The 14,857-nt window shown below is 44.1% G+C and overlaps 1 protein-coding gene across 2 annotated transcripts; it reads left to right on the top strand.

The window, feature by feature from the left end:
• Positions 1-3,184: 3,184 nt before the first annotated feature.
• Positions 3,185-14,298, top strand: im:7147486 (uncharacterized). 2 transcript variants are annotated; one of them, XM_064959372.1, is made up of 3 exons: positions 3,185-3,436; positions 8,779-8,948; positions 9,968-14,298. In XM_064959372.1, exon 3 carries the CDS (start codon positions 10,041-10,043, stop codon positions 13,119-13,121), a length of 3,081 nt encoding a protein of 1,026 aa, XP_064815444.1. In that variant the 5' UTR covers positions 3,185-3,436; positions 8,779-8,948; positions 9,968-10,040; the 3' UTR covers positions 13,122-14,298. The 2 variants fall into 2 exon arrangements, with proteins under 2 accessions (XP_064815444.1, XP_064815445.1); XM_064959373.1 differs by lacking the exon at positions 8,779-8,948.
• The last annotated feature ends 559 nt before the right edge of the window (positions 14,299-14,857 follow it).

The raw sequence follows: 14,857 nt of genomic DNA, 5'->3' as shown, positions 1-14,857 counted from the left end.
GACTGCGGAGGCCTTGTTTGTGCACGTCTTCCGGCACTACAGGGTGCCTGAGGATATAGTGTCTGATCGAGGTTCCCAGTTCACTTTGAGGGTCTGGAAGGCGTTCATGGAACGTCTGGGGGTCTCGATCAGCCTAACCTCTGGGTTTCATCCCGAGAGTATTGGGCAGGTGGAGAGAGTGAACCAGGATGTGAGCAGGTTTCTGTGGTCTTATTGCCATGATCGGCCGGGGAGTGGGCAGCATTCGTGCCCAGGGCCGAGATGGCTCAACCACTCATCCACTAACCTCTCCCCCTTCCAGTGCGTACTGGGGTACCAGCCGGTTCTGGCTCCTTGACATCAGAGTCCGACCGAGGCTCCTGCAGTGGACGACTGGTTAAGTCGCGCGGAAGAGACATGGGACACTGCCCATGTTCACCTCCAGCGGGCCGTGCTGCGCCAGAAAGCCAGCGCAGACCATCACCGCAGTGAGGCCCCAGTGTTCACACTGGGGGACTGGGTCTGGCTCTCGATCCAAAACATGCCCCTCCGCCTGCCGTGCTAGAAGCTGGGCCAGGCCCGCAGTTTGTGGGGCCATTTAAAGTCCTGAGGAGTGTGAACAAGGTTTGTTTTCGGTTACAGCTTCCCCCGATTACCGTATTAACCCCTCGTTCCATGTGTCTCTCATCAGGCCGGTGGTGGTTAGCTAGCTCCAGGAGTCTGAGGTGCTGGAGGTTCCTCCGCCCCCTCTGAACATTGAGGGGGCCCCGGCGTACTCTGTTCACTCTATACTGGATTTGAGGCGTCGGGCAAGGGGCCTTCAGTACCTCGTGGAGTCTGAGGGGTACGGTCCGGAGGACAGGTGCTGGGTTCCGGTGGAGGACGTGTTGGACCCTTCAATGCTGCGGGAGTTCCACTGGATCGCCCTGCGCCTCGCCCTCCGGGTCGTCCCAGAGGCCGGCATCGGCACGCTGCTGGAGCCGCGCGTCAATGGGGGGTACTGTCTCGACTTCCGCCAAAGTCGGGTCCACTCCTTAATAAGGCAGCGCCGGTCTTCTCGCCATCGTGATTCCACTTTCATTTTCCATCTGTTTTGTCTTGTTTTTCCACACACCTGGTTTCAAATCCCTCATTTACTTGTTGTGCATTTAACCCTCTGTTCCCCCCATGTCTTTGTGTTGGATTGTTTATTGTAGTGCTTGTGCACGTTCCCCGTGAGCACACGATGGGTTATTATTTTGCTCATGTATCTTGTTGTTCTGGATGCCGTTGGTTTTGCTTAATAAATCTCTGGTTATTACCCAGTTCTGCTCTCCTGTGCCTGACTTCTCTGCCGCCAATTACACACCCCGCTACAAATTATGTCAATTAGCCCATCAGAAACTTCTTAAGCCATGACATAATTTTCTGGAATTCTCCAAGTTGTTTAAAGGCACAGTCAACTTAGTGTATGTAAACTTCTGACCCACTGGAATTGTGATACAGTGAATTATAAGTGAAATAATCTGTCTGTAAACAATTGTTGGAAAAAAAAACTTGTGTCATGCACAAAGTAGATGTCCTAACCGACTTAACAAAACCTATAGTGTGTTAACAAGAAATTTGTGGAGTGGTTGAAAAACGAGTTTTAATGACTCCAACCGAACTGTATGTATTCACAACCCTGAGTCAATACTTTGTAGAAGCACATTTCGGCAGTGATTACTGCTGAGTTTTTCTGGGTACGTCTAAGAGATTTCCACAACGGAATTGTGCAACATTTTCCCACTATTTTTTAAAAAGTCTTTAAGCTCTGTCAAATTGGTTGTTTATCATTGCCCGACAACCATTTTCAGGTCTTGCCAAAGATTTTCAAGTAGATTTAAGTCAACCTTATAAGTAGGCCACTCAGGGACATTAACTGTCTTCTTGGTAAACAACTCCAGTGTAGATTTGGCCATTTGTTTTAGGATATTGTCCTACTGAAAGGGGAATTTATCTTCCAGTGTCTGGTAGAAAGCAGATTGAACAAGGTTTTTCTCTAGGATTTTGCATGTGCTTAGCTCTATTTAATTCATTTCTTTATCCCAGAAAAACTCCCCAGTCTATTAACAATTACAAGCATACGCATAACATGATGCAGCCACCACAATGTTTGAAAATATGGAGATTGGTACTCGTGTTGTATTGGATTTATCCCAAACAACACTTTGTATTCAGGACAAAAGTGAATTTGCTTTGCCTCATTTTTTTTGTTGCAGTATTACTTTAGTGCCTTGTTGCAACCAGCATGCATGTTTTGGAATATTTTCACGTGTTAAATTAATGATGGACTGTCGTTTCTCTTTGCTTATTTGAGCTGTTCTTGCCATAATATGGACTTGGTCAAGAAATTCCACAAATTAACTATTAACTTTTAACAAGGCACACCTGTTAATTGAAGCTGGTTGAGAGAATGCCAAGCCTATGCAAAGCTGTCATCTAGGCAAAGGGTAGCAACTTTGAAGAATGTCAAATATAAAATATTTTGATTTGTTTACTACATGATTTGGTTACTACTCCATATAGGTTATTTCATAGTTGACGTCTTCACTATTATTCTACAATGTATAAAATAAAATAAAGAAACTCTTGAATTAGTAGGTGTGTCTGAACTTTTGACTGGTACTGTATTCCTGTATTGTATACATGTATTCTGACGGGAGAGAAATCATAATCAAATAAAGACCAGAAAAGAAGAACCCTTTTGCTTAACAGGTGGGATACAAGTTCCAATGTGTTGGCAATCTTTAGCCATAACCATTCAGGCCTACACTGAGCAGAGAACAAAATCATTAACATTTTTGTCTATTTTAAATGGCAGTAAAACACATCTTAATAGTAAATATAAAGCGCCACAGTTGTAATGGTATAATGTGCAGAGATTACATTTGTCAATGCAGTGAGTCGCCATCAAATTGAAGTACAAAAAGTAGGCTAGAGAATAAAGTTATAATATAGAAACTTACATTAAACGACGTTTTTGACCTGAATAATTATTTACAGTTATCGTCAGTATTCCATTATGAGTTTGGGTTTATCCCTCTGACTCCGAGTCGAAAGTTGGCATAATGTTCTAAGATTTCTGCAGTCTGCTCTCCAGTTCGTTGGGAGGATTTAGAAGGAAAAAAAACTCCCCCAGAGCGACTGGTTACGTTCCAGTCCGTTTATAATGTAGCCACGCTACGCAGATGATCAGATTTGACAAGTCCATGAGCCACAAAGACGATACATCAAGTGCGCGAGACTGGTGATGAAGACCACCTGGAACGCACCCATTTTTGCTACAGCTGTGCAGCAGCAGCACACATCAACCGAATACACGACCTGAACAGCAGCGTGGCTGCAAATAATATTTCTACAATATGCAAATTAATCGGTATTGATCGAAAGTAGCCGTGGATGATACAACATACTGTAATAAATTAAATTACTGATGGTAAGTTTACTAAATATATTGTCTTTGTCATTGAACGACGATGACATTTCAGAATGGCATACCGAAATCGTGCTTTCTGACGTTAGCATTTTCCCACATTTTGTCAATATGTTAATTTGACCTGTTATGCGTAATAAGCGAAACTTTCACAATCATCTGGAAGAATTGTATTGAAAGATGTCGGGTAACATTAACGTTACCTAATCACATTATGGTGTGTTGTTAGCAAGGCTAGCTAGTTGGCAAGCTAGCTGGCTTTTGTTCACTACACTAACGTTTTTTTGGACATCATCAATGCGTGTTTGTTTTTTTGCTATGTATTTTAACTACACACGGCACATACATATGCTTTTGTTAGCTAGCTGTAGTTTAAAAACAGTAGTTAGGTCATTCATTTCTGCAACTAGTTAGCTAATGCAATGGTTGATTGTGTGGCTAACATTAGCTAGCTAACGTTACGTCTGCCATCGTCGAATTGAATTGCGCTACCAAAAGCTCGTGGCATTTCTAAACTAGTTACGATATCCCTGCTTAGTTTCATTGTTCTGTACTATATGTACTTTTCAAAACACTTAGCTAATTTGCGAATTTATTAGACATTTGATGGATTATTATAAAGCTATAGATACCCCACCAATATGGCGTGAAGTGCGGTTTTGCTATAAAAACAAATGTCATTGCAATCATGCATGCTTTTTTTCTTATATTAGCGCGTTCTTGTCAGGTGCAAAGTTTATAATTTTAGGGAAGTGAATAGATTTTACTACATTGTGTTGATGTGCAGTAAATCAGATGCATACATTTCTTTCAGGGCCCAACGTTTTTCTTGACTTTTGCATAAATATCCTAAAATAATGATTTTGCCCTAAACCACTGCTCCATATCGCATATACCGTCTAACCCCGTATCATCTGAAATCCACATAGCACGTTGGGGGCGATAAAAACAAGAGCCCCATTCATGTTAAATGAAAGCTAAGTGGCCAGGAACGTTAGCGAAATGTCCACAAAGGGCTGCGCAATTCGGGGATTTCCTGCATGTGGGCATTTCTGTATCTGCAGAAATCCCTCTTTTATATTAATATTGGTAACATTTTAAACTAGGACGGGCGGGAAAGAGGGCCGCTCCTGTACAGTAGGTTGTCATAATGCACAATAGCAATAGCCAACGGCTAGCTACAACTGTAGGCCGTGTCCTTCTACCCCGCCTGTCGGGCACTATTTTTTTTTCAGATACGTTAAATACGAGGGCGTGTATTTGGCACGCGGGAGCAAAGGACACTTAGCGAGTAAGGTCTCCGGTACACCTACCACATGACCGGGGGGAACAGTTATGTTTTTAACGGTGAGGACAGCTAGTAAGGAGGACTCCGGTACATAGCAGTCTGGAGTGAAAAGTATTATCAGAGTTTTTATTTCCCTTTTTTAGCCACATTCAAGTGTCACACAAGCATGAAGATGTCTTTCTCAAATGCAGGAACCAATGGGATGTGGGGGTGCGTTACTGCAGATGGGCTAGGCAATTTCATGAATATGAGTATCGACATCACTCTGACCTCCTACCAAAACAGAAAACATGGCGGATCTGAAACCAGTAGTAACCACCAATTTCAATGAATGTTAACATAAAATGTAAATATGAATCTGACCTTCCCACGCCCCAATAACGTGGAGGGCATGCTAGCTAGCCACAGTTTGATTCATATTGTAACGACCCTGGGTTTATAAGCTCGGAAATCGGCTCTGCTGCACGAGCCTGCTTTTGCGGCATAGTCGATAGCGCGCTGGGCTAGAAGGTCGAGACCTGCTCCCTTCTGTTTCATTACATTGGTGTCAGAAGTGGGATCACAGTCTCCCTCAGGACGGCAGGGTAGCCTAGTAGTTAGAGCGTTGGACTAGTAACCATAAGGTTCCCGAGTTCAAACCCCCGAGCTGACAAGGTACAAATCTGTCGTTCTGCCCCTGAACAGGCAGGCACTGTTCCCAGGCCGTCATTGAAAATAAGAATGTGTTCTTAACTGACTTGCCTGGTTAAATAAAGGTTAAATTAAATGGGTAATGTAATGAAACAGCAGGGAGCAGGTCTCAACCTTCTAGCATGCTCGTGCGGCAGAGCCGATCATCTGTTTTCTTCTAAAATCAGCTCAGTTAGCTAGCGAGGTGCTAATTTGCGATGCCAGTTAGCTAACGTTAGCTAGACTCGGGAGCTCATGGGGACAGGGGTTTCAGGAGCCAGCGGGTTAGATGCATTTCCACCAGTGTTGGCTGGTGGGAGGAGCTATAGGAGAACAGGCCCATTGTATTGGGTGGAATTAACTAATGGAGCGTAGTCAAACACGCGGTTTCCATATGTTTGATGTTTGAAACTGTTCCATTAATTCCATTCCAGCCAATACTATGAGCCTGTCCTCCTAAAGCTTCTCCAACCAGCCTCTGGGTTCCACCATGGGAAACAACTGCCTACTAGTTTTTCAGCCAAATATGTAAAACTCATAGCTAGCTTGTCCAGTGACCACCTCGCATTTGCCGCCCTCTGGGTTATGTATGGTATAAAGATTTGGAATTTATTGACTACAGTAGAGTAATGACGTGTATCACGCGCAGTTAAGTGCATTTAACTTAAGCTTTTTCAGTAGCACTTGGAAATGAAACATTGCCAACTATACACACTGGAGAGTTATGTTGCAATCACTAGGCAGCCAATAGTATATATGAAACTGTTAACAGTAAGCCACCTATATCACATGATACAAGTCACCAACCGTTGATAGTTAACATTTCAATAAACAATATTTATTTACATCATCCAGTGGAACTGTAGAAAGAGTGAGATGTACACTGAACAAAAAATATAAGCGCAACATGCAACAATTTCAAAGATTTGACTGGGTCGCCGTATATAAAAGGATCAGTCAATTGAAATAAATTCATTAGACCCTACCGCCCTAATCTAGAAAACCAGTCAGTTGTCTGTTGTGACCACCATTTGCCTTATGCAGTGAGACATCTCTTTGGCATAGAGTTGATTAAGCTGTTGTTTGTAGAATGCTGTCCCTCTTCAATGGCTGTGCGAAATGCTGGTTATTGGTGGCAACTGGAACATGCTGTTGTGCAAAGTCGATCCAGGACATCCCAAACTTGCTCAATGCGTGACATGTCTGGTCAGTATGTGGGGTTGCACATTTTGGGGAATATTCAGAGGTGGAAACTTAATGTGGGAATGGACGGGAATATATGGGATTTAACAGAAATATGCAAATTAATATTAATACTGTTTAAATGTAGATGTTTTTTGCATTGGATATATTTACCATATCATATGGAGAAGGAAACAAACCGTTTACCATAAGTAGACATAATTGCAAATGATTAAATCCTTCCAATAGAAAAAAAAGCAACAATTGTTATGAATTGAACTTTAATTAATTAACTCTTCACATGGGATGATTTCACTGAACAACAAAAAGGAATTTTGAATGATCATCGCATCTTCCAAAAACGTTTTCAACATACATCCGTAAAATGATAGTCTAGAAACTAAAGCTTTAGTTGTCTTCCTCTCAGGCTTCCATGTCTTCTCCTGGACCTCCTCAATGTCCACCTCTTGAACATCAGACTCTGAGGCCTCATCCACACTGTCACTTTCCAACCTTGTTGAGGATGGCTCGTTGTCATGATCAAAAAGCCTCAAATTTGCCCGGGTGTCCACCAATGTTTTCAACCCTTGTATTGGTCAGCCTGTTGCCTGCTTTTGTCTGTTCCCAAACAAGACCAGTTGCGCTCTGAGGCGGCGATGTTGGTGGGATTTGGGGGGTGATGGAAGCAACAGGGGAAAGAGCCTCAGATCCACAAAGCCCCTTCCACCAGGTGGCTGATGAGATATGTTGGCACGACTGCCATATTGCATCTCCATCCCAAAGCCCTTGCTTAGAAGTGTACTTTACCAGACTGCCAAGAACCATGCCCTCATCCAGGCCAAGGTGGTGAGACACAGTAGTGATGACACCATAGGCCTAGTTGATCTCTGCACCAGACAGGATGCTCTTGCCAGCATACTTGGGGCTTAATCCAGCCGCCGTGTCAGATTTCAAAAAGGCTTTACGGCGAAAGCAAACCATGCGATTATCTGAGGACAGCGCCCAGCACACAAATGCATAACAAATCATTTTCAACCAGGGAGTTGCGACACGAAAGTCAGAAATAGCTATATAATATATGCCTTACTTTTGAAGATCTTCTGTTGGCACCCCAAAAGGTCCCAGTTACATTACAAATGGTCCTGTTGTTCGATAAACTCCTTCTTTATATCCATAAAAACTCAGTTTAGCTGGCACACTTCAGTCAATAATCCACTCGGTTTCCTTCCTTCAAAATGCATACAAAATGAATCCCAAATGTTACCAATAAACTTATCCAAACAAGTCAATCAACGTTTATAATCAAACCTTAGGTACCCTAATACGCAAATAAAAAATACAATTTAAGACGGAGAATCGTTATTGTCTTTACCTGAGAAAAATACCAAAGAACGCGCTTAGAAACACTACAGCCAAAATGGGAGCCACCTAGAAAAACTACCATTTCTGGCTAATTTTTCCAAAAACCAGCCTGAAACTCTTTCTAAAGACTGACATCTGGTGGAAGCCCTAGGAACTGCAACTGGGCACGATTTCGCCCTGTTATAAAAGTGACAGCCATTGAAATCAGTGGTAGGATTAATTTTTTGGGGGGTGGTTTGTCCTCAGGGTTTCACCTGCCGTTTCAGTTCTGTTATACTCACAGACATTATTTTCACAGTTTTAGAAACTTTAGAGTGTTTATCCAAATCTACAAATTATATGCATATCCCTGCTTCTGTGCCTGAGTAACAGGCAGTTTACTTTGGGCACGCTTTTCATCCGGACGTCAAATTACCACCCCTATCCCAAAGAAGTTTTAAGGCAGAAGTCTTCACGCTTTTGATGCATTTCAGAACTGTGGTTTCCTCTGCTTGGAGCAACAGTGAAGTGGGCAGGGCAGTACGGATTTATTCTCTTACATCTGCAAGCAGAGTCTGAACATCAGACAGGATGGTATTGTCTCCCTCAATCCGTGCAATGGCTACTGCTATAGGTTTCGGGCTGCTTACCACTCTCCCAAAATACATCCTCCAGGAGGATCCTCTTGATCGGGCTGTCCATATCGGCAAACTGAGGTGGCCATTTCTTGGAGACTGTCAAACATGATGACAACAGCAGCTTCAATGTGGTGCTCTTATTCTTCTCACTTTGCTTGGTGAGGTTTATTGCTGCTATAACTTGATGACCCTTCACATACCTAACCATTTCCTTGGCTCTCTTGTAGAGTGTATCTGTTGTTTTCAGTGCCGTGATGTCCTTGAGGAGCAGATTCAATCCACGAGCATCACAGCCAATTGTTATGATGTGGGGGTAGGACTCCTCCACTTTAGACCAAGCAGCCTTCACGTTTGCTGCATTGTCTGTCACCAGTGCAAATACCTTCTGTCGTCCAAGGTGAGTGATGACTGCCTTCAGCTCATCTGCATCATAGAGAGCAGTGTGTCCGGTTATCCTTGTGTCTGTGCTCTTGTAGAATACAAGAACATTCGACCACCCATCAGAGATGATTGCAATAGTCTGCTTTCTCTATGATTTGTTTGACCTTCACTGGAACTCTGTTGAACTCTGCATCTAGAAAATTCGTAGATAAAGCATGTCTGGTTGGAGGGGTGTATGCTGGGCGAAGAACATTCAGACATCTCTTCTAATACACATTGCCTGTGAGCATCAGAGGTGAACCAGTTGCAAACATAGCTCGAGCAAGACATTCATCAGCATTTCTCTGACTACGTTCCTCCATTGAGTCAAATACATTTCTGATTCCAGGAGGACCATGAGCTGTTGCTATCGATAAGGTGTCTGATTCGTCATTTTCACCTTGAATAGAAGTGGGGGGACTTTTGTCAGAATTTGCTTGTTGTGAGCGTTGAGGGAACTTTATTCACTTGGCCAGATGATTCTGCATCTTTGTTGCATTCCTCACATATGATTTTGCACCTTGTGTATCCCACAAAAAAGGTTCACTGTTATAAGCTAACTTTTCTTTTATGCATTTAAGCAACATTACCAAAATTCCCGGGCTTAACTTGCCATTTAATCTATCAGTATGTAAGCCATGGAAGAACTGGGACATTTTCAGCTTCCAAGAATTGTGTACAGATCCCTGCGCCATGGGGCCGTGCTTTATCATGCAGAAACTTGAGGCGGATTAATGGCACAACAATGGGCCTCAGGATCTCATTTTGTCTGTCATAGTTGAAGTGTACCTATGATGAAAATTACAGGCCTCATCTTTTTAGGTGGGAGAACTTGCACAATTGGTGGCTGACTAAATACTTTTTTGCCCCACTGTACATACAGTGTGTGTATCTGTAAACTTTATTTTGCTTGGATTGAATTGAGATTCACACATTTTACAAATTATTTGAGGAGATACTTATATTCCTGACAAATATGTTCTCTTTATTTTTCAGGAAACTGACAACCCAAGATCAGCCAGTTGAGGACACCTGAGCCCCCTTTGTACTGTGACTGTCTTGTACCACAATGCTTGGCCTTCAGGGAAGCACCTCATCCCCTAAAATGTATCGTTGTGTGGCTTGTTCAGCCACCTTTACTGGATTGGCATCCTTGTTGGTGCACCAAGCTTCTCATGCAGTTCAATATGACAAGCAACCACCACAATCTGAGAAGCAGCCTCTCTGCACTCACTGTGGTGAAGTGTTTTTAAACAAGGAGCTCCAAGACCAGCACTGCTGCAAAGCACTACCTGAGACCCCGGCTCCCTCTCTTTTTATCTGTGATTGTGGGGATGAGTTTCAGAACTTTAATGAAATGCTGGAGCATAAAAGATCTCATGTCTCAACCCCCCAGCAGCAGACCCAGACGACTGATGCCAGATATTCGGACCAAGAAGAATCCAGTCTGGTTGAACCTGTCCAACCAGTCTCCCTTCAGCCAACTCTTAGCCAAACCATTTTGGGCCTTGGTCCCCCCTCTCATCCCTCACCCCTATCTCCTGTCATTCCTAGTTCAATTCTCCCACAGCTTAATAGCACATCCACTGTTCCTGAAGTCTATACAAATAAGGGGTTTATTGCCCTAACCAGACCTCCAGAGCTGAACAACCTCCCTCCAGGTGCAAGTGAGCAGGAATTACAGCCTGATGAGCTTGACCAACCTGAGAACAGCTCTACTGCACAGGAACCCTCGCCACAATCCATCCAGGATGAGACTCCTGAGGATGCAGACTGTCCCGTTACAAGCGGTGCATCTTCAGAAGATGCCGGCGCACCTAAGAATGAGACAATAATGAAGATGATAGCAAATGCCTACATGAAACGTTATCAACCTGCTCAACACTACCCATTAAGACACAAGAGACTTGTGGTCCCCAAAAAAGAGCTTATACCAGTGGAGGTGATGTCACAATCCAAACACACAGCAGCATCCACACCAGGGCCCTCTATTGGCCAGTTAAGACACCTGCTTACAAAGTCTGGTGCAAAGACAATAGCCCGTCCATCTGGCAGTAGTGGTATCATATCTTTGACTCAGACCTTCTGCCCTGTAGTAGTTCTTGAGACCCGCCAAAAGCTTATTGATTCTAGAAATAGGGCCACACAGGGGAGATATCAATGTGGTCGCTGCCGAAGTGTTTTTCAGGACTTGGACAGCTTGACTGTGCATCATGCCTTACACAGGAAGGAGATAGTGAAGTGTTGTCGTCACTGTAAACAACTGATGATTGGAAAACCACCGCTTCCAGACAACCACATCTGTCCCCTGGCTCCCCACCACCTTACCTCAGTGGGGAGTAAATGCCACTCTATCAAAAAGACTGCATCATTCCAGAAGCAAAAGAAGCGACAACCGCAAAGAATCTTCCAAAGTGTTAAAGCTCGGACGCCTTACTTTTGTCAAGTGTGCAAGCACAACTATGCCCGTAGGTATAATCTCAATGTGCACAAGTGTCAGGGGCCACCCCATCCTCTTCAGCATGCCTCCAACTCTGCCCTGTACAAAAATACTGCATTTGGAGAAAACATTAAAGCAAGGGAGCCTGTCACAGGCGTCAACCAGAGGCCTCTAATCTCCAAAAACATTGGTGTGGGCACTGACAGCACTCGTCAGATAAAGGAGGAGGCGATTTCTGCAGAATCAAGGCCATATCCACAGTTTCCTGATTTGCTCTGGTCCGGTTCACCTAAAAGCTTCTCATCCTTCTATCCTGAAGTTGCCAAGCATGTAACACCAGGAGAAATTGATTCAGGATCTGCAACACTACAGCAAGGAGATGGTGAAGGGGACAACGCAGCAAGTAGTTTTAAACAAGAAGGTAAAGATGGAGAATGGACAATGCCTTTAGATGATTCTGAGATTGACGTGCTGATTGAGGCAGTAGATGCAGAAGACGACGATGATTTAATGCTACAAGAACCTATTTCTCAAGGTCATGTCAAATCCACAAAGGATGGCGTGCCTTATTTCATAAAAGATGGTGCTAGACGTTTTCCCTGCTATAGATGTCAGAAAACGTACAGTCGAGGGTGCACATTAAAAAAGCATCAAAGGCTGTGTGGAAATAGGTCGTTTCTGCCACAATCTACTTTTCGGGCGGTAGCACAGAAAGTCAACAAGGGTCAATTCCAATTTGATTGCTATGTCTGTGGGAGGAGCTTTAACCGCAAAGATAACATGCTGATTCATAGGAAGAAGTGCCAGTTAAGTAGAACCATGGCCAAGAATGATAATGGACTTTTACAACAGGGCATATCAGCAGCCCAGGCACCGCAACATCTCGTGGCACAAAGTAGTAAAAATCTGGAGGATAATGGGGCAAATTGGGGTATTATGTCATTGCCCAATGTTCTCCCCAGGAGAGTGACGTGTGAGTGTGGGGCAGGCTTCACTAGCCCACGGCTCCTCCTAGAGCATTTGCAAAAGCATGCGCAGGAGGCCTATACCTGCCCCACATGCGGTGAGACACTGAGTTCCTGGGCAGACTATGAAGTCCACCTACAAGTACACATGCAGCCTCGGCACCAGATGTATGGGGGAATGCAACAGCAGTGCTCTCCACCTCTACTGCTGAGGTTTCCACAGCAGCCACGTCAACGTCGGCAGCCCCTGCCAAAGCAGCGACATGCGCCTCCGCAACACTCTCTGCCAGCACAGCGCCCTCAGCCAAATCAACAACCTCTGCGGAAGCCTAGGAAGCCACAGCCGCGCTGTGTGTGCATACGATGCAGCAACACCTTTTGCAGTCGCGGCGCGCTGCTAAAGCACCTCTCCTGGAATCGGTGTAAAGGTGACAGAGGAGCTATTTCAGCGAAGGCAAACCACTGTTCCCGATGCAGCATGGACTTCCCCAATGGCCTCAGCCTCAAGTTTCACCAGCTAAATGGAATGTGCAAGCCTGCCTTCAAGCCCATGCGTTGCCCTGTGTGTGTGCGCTGGTTTGGCACTGTGGAGGGACTCCAGAAACACCTGCAAACACACGACCAGACCAACTCGTTTCGCTGCCTCATCTGCCAGCGCCTCTATCCCAGCCTACGGTCACTGAAAGACCACCGCAGAAAGGTCCATTGCATTTTGTCTGGAGACACAGCGCAGGTTACACAATGAGAGTGAATACTCTGAAAATCATAATCCAACAGAACATGTATGAACAATGATTTTAGCAAAATGTTTTTGCAAGATCTGTTATTGATTTGAGGGATTAATTGTCTTGTGTCACCATATATAATCATTATTGTGCTATTCTACTTTGATTCTATTTTCACTGTCTCTCAGTAGACTTTTCTTGCTCACTTGAACCTATTTTCATGGCCATAGTTGTAAACTGTTGTATTGTGCTGTAAAATGCAATGATGTTCTTAGCTTGTTCTTAAAGGGATACTTTGGGATTTTGGCAATGAAGCCCTTTATCTACTTCCCCACTATGAAGGAAGTTTGAGGGAGTTACCGTAGACTTCGTCATGCGCTAATGCTAGTTAGCAACTTCCTTCAAACTGCATGCAGAGGTATAAAAATGGTATCGACATGTTAATCGGACTGACTGGGAAATAAATTGAAGGGCTTCATTGCCAAAATCCTGAAGTATCCCTTTAACTCCTCAGCCATTATTAAAATGCGCCACTTATTGTTCAAGTGCTCTTTTAGGTTGTGAAAAAACATTGATGGTTATATCTTAGTATGGTAGCTATCAGTGCATTTGGGAGAAAACAATTTGTAAGTGAATATACACTACAAAGTATGTGCACACCTGCTCGTCGAACTCCTCATTCCCAAATCATGGGCATTAATATGTAGTTGGTCCCCCTCCTTTGCTGCTATAACAGAATCCACTCTTCTGGGAAGGCTTTCATGTAGATGTTGGAACGATGCTGAGGGGACTAACTTCCATTCAGCCACGAGCATTAGTGAGGTCGGGCACTGATGTTGGGTGATAAGGCCTGGCTCGCAGTCGGCATTCCCATTTATCCCGAAGGTGTTCGATGGGGTTGAGGTCAGGGCTCTGTACAGTTAAGTTCTTCTACACCGGTGTTGACAAACCATTTCTGTATGGCCCTCACTTTGTGCACAGTGGAATTGTTATGCTGAAACAGGAAAGGGCCTTCCCCAAGCTGTTGCCACAAAGTTAAAGCACAGAATTGTCTAGAACGTCATTGTATGCTGTAATGTTACGATTTCCCTTCACTGGAACTAAGGGGCCTAACCCCAACCATGAAAAACAGCCCCAGACCATTATTCCTCCTCCACCAAACTTTACAGTTGGCACTATGCATTGGGGCACGAAGCAAACCCCGATTCGTCTTTGGACTGGTGATCTTAGGCTTGTGTGCGGCTGCTCAGACATGGAAACAACTTTCATGAAGCTCCCGACTAACCTTTCTTGTGCTGATGTTCCAAACTGCCTCTAGAAGCTTGGTAGTGAGTGTTGCAACCCGAGGACAGACAATTTTTACATGCTTCAGCACTCGGTGGTTGTGTTCTGTGAGCTAGATGTTTTCACTTCACAATAAAAGCACTTACAGTTGACCAGGGCGGCTCTAACGGCAGACATTTGACTAACTGACTTGTTGGAAAGGTGGCATCTTGTGACGGTACTACTTTGAAAGTCACTGAGCTGTTCAGTAAGGCCATTCTGTCAGTGTTTGTCTATGGAGATTGCATGGCTGTGTGCTTGGTTTTATACGCTTGTCAGCAGCGGGTGTGGCTGAAATAGCAGATTCCACTAATTTGAAGGGCTGTCCACATACTTGTGTGTATATATTTTAACACTTACACCAAAACAGAAATGTATAGGAAATAGCATGTAGTGTGTTGCTCCTTGTTTTAATAAAGCCCCATTCAGAGAT

This window comes from Oncorhynchus masou, unplaced genomic scaffold (genome assembly GCF_036934945.1).
Source record: "Oncorhynchus masou masou isolate Uvic2021 unplaced genomic scaffold, UVic_Omas_1.1 unplaced_scaffold_1561, whole genome shotgun sequence".
Classification (NCBI taxonomy): Eukaryota; Metazoa; Chordata; class Actinopteri; order Salmoniformes; family Salmonidae; genus Oncorhynchus; species Oncorhynchus masou.
This window is presented reverse-complemented; position numbering and strand designations above follow the sequence as displayed.

Bases quoted from the DNA above. Each gene is read 5' to 3' on its own strand.
- im:7147486 (XM_064959373.1), top strand. From the start codon at position 10,041: ATGCTTGGCCTTCAGGGAAGCACCTCATCCCCTAAAATGTATCGTTGT.